Consider the following 8,893-nt stretch of genomic DNA (forward strand, 5'->3'; position numbering starts at 1 on the left):
TCGACTTTACATGCTGTCATTCCACGAAACGAGGATTGTGAGTAATATATAAATGGAACATGCAGATCACACAATTATGTTTATGTGCATGGGTTCGAGTCAATTTCACATATGCTCAAATTAAATGCCAACTCATATCATCTTAATGAAATAAAATAACTATTAAATAATGTTTTAGCTCGACATGAAAACACACATTTTCGAGATATTATTTTAAATAAAAATAAAAAATTAAATTAATACCCGACAAAATTGTTATAATTCCCTCAGATCATCTAAAGAATATAGAATTCCCATTACGAGACTTTTTGATCCTACCTCTTTGTTTTATTGAGAATAGGAAGTAAAAAGATTTTTCTCAATTAGCTAAATAATTCCGATGACAAATTAAATTTTTCATCATCTTCATCCCCTTTTTATATATAAATACAAATATATTAAAATATTTTGTCTTTTTAAATAAAAATTGTTTTGAAAATTGAAAATCATCCATAAAAAGAATTTAAAACAAATATTTTATAAATAAAAAATAAAAAAGATTTTCTTTTACAAGAAATTTAATGCCAGAAAAATAAATAGAAAAAATTCTAAAAATAGAGCCAACAACATTAACGGCTTCCACGTTTCATGAGTTACCAAATTGTGAGATAAAAGAACCTAACAAAACATATTATGTACGATCATTATTTAGTTCAGATGAATATATATAAGCATGCCACTTGAAAAGCGAGTAAAATAACGAACTTTGTAAATCCTCACAAACTTAAATGCTACTAGAACAACCCGAATTACAATACCACATTCGCTTCAAAATTCACCAACGATCATTCGATAGTCAACTACGTTTTCAAAAAGAGGTAACTCGAAAAAACACCAAGCTTCGATATAACATGTAAAAATCATGTCCCGGCGTTCCTACGGCCAACACGAGCAACAAAACCGGCTTTGATTGGAGCAACCGATCGTCCAGAACCACACTGTAAATCACACGAAACGCCATAAGCCTTAAACCATGAACACAAAGAAGATTGAGAAAGGTTGTAAAATGGAATAGAATACTGGAAGTCTTCTCATATTCCTTAATGTGGAAATGAAATAAATAATTGACTAATTGCCTTAAACCATGAACACAAGGAAGAATGAGAAAAGCTTGAAAAATGGGATGGAATACCGAAAGTCTTCTCATATTCCTGAGTGTGAAAATGAACTAAATAATTAATTAATTGTTTTTCGAACACATGCAAAAGTCAAATCCTCTGCTGTCTTTAAGGAAGAAGCGGATGGACAACAAAACAATAATCTATCCAAATATCATTTAACAATGAAGGAAAATATCAGGTCCATGATCATGTCCCCACCAATGGAAAATCACACTGAATGCAATGAAAAGAACTGTCGTAAATTTATAAAGAGGTAAGGTAGTCCATTATGCCCCAGCTTTCTTAATGCTGGGAGTGTGGCCATTGCACCCATTCGCAAGTGCCAAACTAACTTAGCAATAAATCACAACTTTTCAATAAACATGCATCAGTTTCTCCAGATTACAGTATCGGGATTAGAAAATACCATTAACTCTGTGTATTATCAATATCTCTACGTGTGATTCGTTGGGACATAAACCTCTCCCCCTTTTTATTTTTTGTTCTTTGGAGAAAAAAAGGTGATGAATAGATATCTTCATTTTTATATTTATTATTCGGATTAATTTACTAAATCAGATAGTTATATGAATGAAAGAAAACAGCTTAGATAAATAAAAATTAAAACACGCAAATATGTAAATATATATATAAAACTTACCTTCTCGCATCTGAGAAAGAACAGTCGATTCTCCTTTGAAAGGATAGTGTCTGGACTCTTGCACCCAATGCAAATAACATACTCATCTGAAAGAACACAAGGGGAGGATCGGGTGGCAAATATGAATAAAATCACTCATATTTAGTGACGACAGTAAATAGCAGAAGGTTTGCTAACAGTACTTAACAAGCACCAGCATATTCATCAGTGGAAATTGAAATAAGTCCATCTTTTATAAGTTGATTCTTAACCCCTTCCCCCAATATATAAAGAACTTGCATAATTGCCACTGACTTTCTCAATGCTATACAATCACACATTTTTTTTTTCTTATCTCATCTAGAAATAAGTCCTTGCATTCCCTCTCCTATATTGTCACAAAGATGTTCTGCCCATGTATTGTAAAGGGTTAAACAAATCAAGTTATATGTCAAAGATGATAACGATAAAATGGAGGGAAAAGGCAAAACTAAAGGATATGTTCATAACCCATAAATTCCAATCTTCTTAACTTGTCTCCCTGAACCGGGATACCTTTGACCTTGCCTAATGACATTTATAACTTCATGCTCCCACTTTTGTGGGTCGTCCATCCATGGAGTAAAGAAGGTCGTGTGGCTTGCATTAAAAAGGGTTTTTGGTTTCTTTCGAGCAAAATGCATGGAAGGTTATTCAAGGACTCTTTCTCCACCTTTGTTACTTCTTTAGAACAAACACTTTTTCATGTCATACATGATAGTTTATCTTCTTTGATTTCCAATTAGATATCTCTTTCGTTATAAACCTTTAAGGGTTGGAGGTCATTCTATTTCAATTTCGTTTACCTTCTAAAAATCTTCTTAACTAGCCAGTAAAATAAATTGGATAAAGAGAAAAACATCAAGTCTGAATTTAGGTCACATCTGGCAGCAGAAGACAATGAAGTAAGTCAATGAGGCCACTTACTGACATATCTTCGCAGAATTCCTTCAAAGTTCTTTGGTGCAAACCTTCCCTTAACAACCAATCTCTGTTGTCCATCAAGAGATCCACTGGTTCCCAGTTCGGCCAATAAGAAAGCCATAACATGGTCTGGCTGCCGATGCATCCTATTTGATTTTCATTTGTAGAGAGAGTCAAGTTCCAAAGATAAGCAAATAGTTCAATTAAACCATAAATGATCTACAATAGAAATAGAAAGAGAAAGGGGCGGGAGAAGATAGAAGAAATACATATTGCTGCACTTTTATAGGAAAACATAAATACTCTAGACTATTTTTGCAATAGATGATCCTAGATGGACCTAAAATTTAAAATTTTTTTTTGTAGATCTACTGATGGATAGAAATTGTGAACAAAACCATTGTTGAAAGAGCTAAACTCAGCGCTGTACACAGACATGATGATCACAGTGATAACTTATAAATTCATTTGCCATAATGATAAACAAGCAAGTTTCCTCTCCAAATGGCAATTAGCATGCCATTTGTTCATAGCATCTTAAAAGCATGTAACTAGCTAAAAATACTTCAACTTGTCCAGTTTCTTATAAGAAAATAAATAATAGAAATACTTCAAAATTTTCATATCTTTTGATTGAATATAAAAATTTGCTTCGAAAAGAAAAGCACTTGAAATGTGTTTTCCAATCTGTACTAATAGAGAATGTGCTTAATACAATAACAACCCAAACTCTCTCTTACAACAATATATAGATCACAAGGCAGATTCTGGGGCACAAATTCAACATATGAACATAACATGCCAGTACTTTTATGTCGGGGAGCATTCAAAAAATCAAGAAGAAAATAAATAAAACAACTATAGACAGAAAGATAACCTTTTTTTTTTTGGATGAATATACATACAGACAGCATGGTACTAAAGATTACATCAAACTATAGATTGCAAGCGTGCAGCAAACAAGAGTTCAATTAACATAACGCATATGATAAAATAATCATATAAACTTGTTGAATTGAATAACACAAAATAATGAATAAAAAAATCTGAAGTGCAAACAGCCTATAATTGTAATATGATAAAAATCTGGTAAGAATAATGCATGGTTATATGAGGCTAATGAATACATACGTTTTACATAGATCCATGAAATTGACGAAAACAGTTTTCTTTGTGCCTTCACGAAGAACTTGAGGAGGCCTCATAACTGTTCTACGCCTATCACCTGCAAGCTCTGGATTATTCTCTCTAAGAATGTTAAATACCCGTCCAAGAAGCTGCACAGCAAGACAACAAAAAGGCATCAGTTATCTAATGTTAGCCAAATCTACGACATATCTGTAGCAAATAAAATTTCCAAAAAAATATAAAACCAAACAAATCTCCAGCAATGTTTACAATTACTATTAGTACCAAGCAAAGAATAACGCAAAATCATAGCAATACAACATTTACTGAATACCATGCATACGAGAGTATTAATAAAACAACAATATAAATCTGACATTTTAACTCATTTGAAATGAAACAACAAACCAAATAAATTCCAAAACATGAGTGTTGGTTGAGGGTCTAGAAACTTTGAAGGCCTCCATTTGTTTCAAAACCAAAAACAGTATTCAGATTGTTCTTACAGCTTTTTACATTTTGCAAGATGATTTGTTTCTAAAGGAAACGACGTTTCTAAAGAAGTAAACCACGTACACATACACACAAAAAGAATTTGCCAATATAGGGGCAACAAGAAACAATTCTCTTATATCTTCTAAACATAATTCCACACAAGAACGTCAACAACAAAAAAAAATTCCACAATAAACAGTTTTTTTTATCTTAAGGAGGAGGACCAAAAACCAAGGTAATCAATAATAAAGAAACCAAAAGCAACTCCACACCTCAGATTGGCAAGACTTATGGGATTGACAGATCAAACTTGAAGATTGGAAAGAGGAAACAGATTCGAGAAACTCAGTGATTCCATCTTGTGGTAGCTGGATTAAAATAAAAAATCTCCCCTTAAACCAATGGAATAATGAAACACTGAAGAAAATTTAAAAAGCTTGTGGAGGCTTTGTCAAGGTTGCAAAGAATACATCTTCTCGAGTTGATCTTATGAAAGCTAACACCGAGGTTAATCGCATGAGCATTGCAAGTTGGCTTTGGTCAATGAAATATGGAATGAGGAAAACAGTTTCTGGGATTCACATCTTAGAAGAATTTAAAGGACGAGGAAGTTATTGAATGGGCTGAATTGAGCCAAGAGCTCGCTCCAATAGTCTTCCCAACAAGAGACAATTCTTTGAAATGGCTTCCTAATGCGGATGGATCCTTCTCCATAAAAGACTTAAGGTCCAATATGGGAGAAAAAAATACGATTTTGGATCCTTGTTGTCCTGTGAAATCTGAAAAAGGGAGGTAACCGAAAAATATATAATTTTTCTGCTTGGAAGTTCCACATAAATCCATAAACACCAAAGAAAACCTAAGAAAACCTTATTGGCTTTGTCCCCAAGTTGGTGCCTTGTGGGCAAAACTAATGATGAATCACATAATCATTTGTTCATTTCTGGAATAGAACTCTCAAAGCCTTTGGTTGTATTTAACTTTTCCTTGGAAGGTCAAAGATTTCCTCTGCATATCTCCGTAGCACGACCCCTTCAAGGATGCTAAAGCTTTGCTATGGAAGAAGGCCTTTTTTCTGGATTCTTAGGCAAGAACACAATTGAAGGGTCTACCTAGATAAGGAACAATCCCATGCTAAGCTCTTTGATCTTGCTATTTACCGTGCAATTTCCTCATGTAAATTGTCTAATGTTATTACTTCCCATAGCTATGTCTCCCTCTTAATTAATTGGGATGGTCTTTTGTAATCACCATGAATCAAACATCCCTTCTGTAAATTTCATATATAAACGAAATTGTTTCTTAAAAAAGGCAACTCCACACCTTGGAAGGAAAAAAGCATAACCACGTCAGATTATTCATATTTTGATTATCATAACATGCATCATGGGGAACATTTCACATAGCCTACTATTAATATCTTCATGACTCACACAGACACACAAGCTAGACTAATAATTAACATTAGAATTTGGATTCTTGTTAATGGCACATGCACAACTTTACATTAAATCCAAATGGACGGAGTCCCCCAAGGCATAACCTAAGAACGAACCCACCTTTTGATATCATTGACATAGTTTAGTTTCTTATAAAAATCAATGGATAAGGCCACAGATAACAAACTACATAATAACAGCAAAAAGTTAGCGATACACCAACTGTAAGAATGACTAAATAAGAAATCAAACAAAAAATCAATTTCCTACAATACAAAATGATATACTAATTGAGAGCATAAAATAACGGAAAAATCTGACAATTGTAAAGCATAGCAATACCTCCTCGTACTCATAATCGCGATCACTTCCCTCCCAAGGAAAACGATACTGTAGAACAATTCCCTCTCGATCCTCGTTCTCCCCTGATTGATCTGGAAGGCCATGATACTCACTTTTCAATTGAAGAAAAAAGTCAATCGACAAAGAAACTGAAAAATATTGGTGAGAGAAGGCGATGCTGAACAGAAAAGTATGTCCTATACTAGCTTCAGATTACATACACAACCTTTTTTAACTAGAAACTTTGTACAAATACATGCCCACTTACGCACAGTGATTTAAAAAGTGTGCCTCACCTAGGTGCCTTGCTTCTGAAGCAAGGTTCCCTTAATGAAGCGGGCTTGAGGCGCATGTAGAGCCATCTCCAACCCTTTTTTCATTTTTTTAATCTTTTAGAAAGAAATTCAAACATATTCTAAAAATGTTCATTTTTCTCCACAAACTCTTGTAAAAGCTCTAATCCCTTAATTTTTACTTATCTTATGATTCATAATACTATTTTATTTTTTTTATGTGAAACAGAAAGTTGTATATTAAAAACAGCAAAAGGAAGACAACATAAAGGCAAGGGATGGAGAGAACCCTTCCCCCAAAAAAAAACTAACAGAAAAAAAAAGCCTTCCATTTTCTTCCACACAAAAAAAAAAAATGTATTTCCATTTCGTTTGCAGCTCATGCACAAGTCACACATGACTATAATGATAAAGTGCCCCTACTGCTTATAAGGAAAGTTATTTAAAAAAAAAAAAAAAAAGTAATAAAATGAAATAGAAAAAGAAAATAATAAAACATAACAAAGTTCACATATGCAATGCTAACCGTCCAAATCCTCTGTGGCATCTGCACCGTCGTCGTTCAAGGAGATGGCCTCTACCTGCAATTGAAACAAATGATATCAGTCACCAAATAGAGCTTCATTTAGACAGAGAAAAAAATAAGAACATACTGGTTTCTTCTTCTTCTTCTTAAGTCCAGAAAATGTGGTAGGCTCCAAGCCATCAGAAACTGCAGGACAAAATATTTAAATAGAACCATCAACCAATAATCCTTAGATACAAACAAAATAAAAATATCAAAAAACAACCATGCAATGTCAACTTTCATACCTGACAAACTTTCAGTTTTCTCTGCTAACTTGTCAACAGACTCGTCAGCCGGATCCTGAATTACAACCTTCTTCTTCTTCTTCTTCTTAGTTGGATCAAAGGGTGCAATCTGCAAGGAATAAACCATACACATTCATCATGGTGTTGCACCAATACTTGCACATGAACAATGGTTCAGAAACTGCACTAGATTACAATTACTTAAATGTTTGGATAAAGACACATGGTAAGATACCAGCCAAGGAAACTCCACAAAAGAAAAATGCAGCTTTTATCCATAGCACCAGTAAACAATCAAATAGAAAAAATCCTCGAGAACTGAATTGGACTGTTATCAAAACAAGACCATACAACCACTAGAATAACATTCAAGTAAACTGGAGGAATCATTGATGACTGGAACACAAGGCCCAGAGGCAACCTAATCCGAACCTCGAAAATGTTTCTTCCGATTTTGCTGGGAATTCAAGGAGTAAGTTAAATTAAACCTTACATCAAAGTTAGTTGCTAGTTGTGGGCATGGCTAGACAACAAAGCTATTTTATATACTAATTGTTCTGGTTACATTCGATGCATTTTAGCCAGGTCTAGACATTTGAGTTCTGAATCAGTTTTTTTACTACTTAATTATATTGCTATGTTCACATCCTAAAGTAACTAGATTTTGGGTGCTCTGTTGGTTGGATTTGGTATACTATATTCAATGGTTCACGATTTTCTCATTTAACTTTGAATAATATCTATGGGCCACAGTTTGTAAACCTTTTCTGTAATTATAGAAACGAATTATAGTAATAGTACAATTGACTTCCGGAGATATACATGCTAGAAATGAATTACCCACCCCCCGGGTATTGAAACACAGAAGTGCATGGTCCATCGAGTTCCAACCCACAGATTTAGGCAAGGAAAAAACAATAGCTATGTGCATGGAAACAACAGATAAGAAAGACAAAAACTCACATCTGCCACCTGATCGTTCACATCATTCTGAGCTTCATCCGCCATGATTCCTGCAATAAGGTAGAAAATGATTTAATTTAACCGAGTTAAAGCATTAACACCAGCAAGCAACCAATTAGTAATACAAGTGGAAATATCAAAATTGGGGTCGCGAACAAATGATTGCCGATAAAATTCAACCCACCGCGCGCCTAAAAAAAAAAAAAAAAAAAAAAAACTGATTTCATATATATAAAATATAATCTAATTTGAAATCCTGTATTGATACAAAAAAAATAAAAAATCTTCAAATTAAAATTAACCTAGTCGAAGATTCACCCTATTTTGAAGATGGAAAAACCAAAGAAACCGAAAGAAAAGAAAAAAAGAAAAAAAGGAAAAAAAAAGAAAAGAAAAAAAGAACAGAAAAGCAATTGATCCAACCGGACCTGAACTAAGGGCGCCTGAGAGATGGAGGGGCCGCGACAGAAGATGGTGGATGGGCGAGGCAGCGTAGGGTCGCAGGAGAAAGGTAGATAGGAGGAGGAGAAGAAAGAAGGGGGTGAGCCGGTGGGGCTGTGCTGCTTCAACAGAAATGGGAGAGGGTTAGAATCAGAGAAGAAAGAAAACAGGTAAGAACCTAGGGTTTAGCTTTTTTCTTTTTTTTTTTTTTTTTTTTTTTTTTTTTTTTTTTATTTT

The 8,893-nt window shown here is 33.9% G+C and overlaps 1 protein-coding gene across 1 annotated transcript; it reads right to left on the minus strand.

Moving 5' to 3' along the window:
• Positions 1-703: 703 nt before the first annotated feature.
• Positions 704-8,833, minus strand: LOC111452713 (eukaryotic translation initiation factor 2 subunit beta-like). Its single transcript, XM_023093559.1, has 10 exons — positions 8,644-8,833; positions 8,216-8,265; positions 7,253-7,361; positions 7,093-7,151; positions 6,966-7,020; positions 6,147-6,238; positions 3,874-4,019; positions 2,746-2,888; positions 1,801-1,886; positions 704-977 (listed from the first exon to the last, which is right to left on the minus strand). Exons 2-10 carry the CDS (start codon positions 8,258-8,260, stop codon positions 900-902), a joined length of 813 nt encoding a protein of 270 aa, XP_022949327.1. The 5' UTR covers positions 8,261-8,265; positions 8,644-8,833; the 3' UTR covers positions 704-899.
• Positions 8,834-8,893: the final 60 nt, after the last annotated feature.

The sequence above is a fragment of the Cucurbita moschata genome, unplaced genomic scaffold (genome assembly GCF_002738365.1).
Source record: "Cucurbita moschata cultivar Rifu unplaced genomic scaffold, Cmos_1.0 Cmo_Scf00014, whole genome shotgun sequence".
Taxonomy (NCBI): domain Eukaryota; kingdom Viridiplantae; phylum Streptophyta; class Magnoliopsida; order Cucurbitales; family Cucurbitaceae; genus Cucurbita; species Cucurbita moschata.

What these genes read in the sequence shown, in the direction of transcription:
- LOC111452713 (XM_023093559.1), bottom strand. Translation starts at nt 8,260, where the DNA reads ATGGCGGATGAAGCTCAGAATGATGTGAACGATCAGGTGGCAGAT. An exon ending in AGAAGAAGAAGAAGAAACCA is followed by an intron (nt 7,021 to 7,092) that starts GTATGTTCTTAT and finishes TTTCAATTGCAG; the next exon opens with GTAGAGGCCATCTCCTTGAA. An exon ending in TCTTTCTCAGATGCGAGAAG is followed by an intron (nt 978 to 1,800) that starts GTAAGTTTTATA and finishes TGTGATTTACAG; the next exon opens with TGTGGTTCTGGACGATCGGT.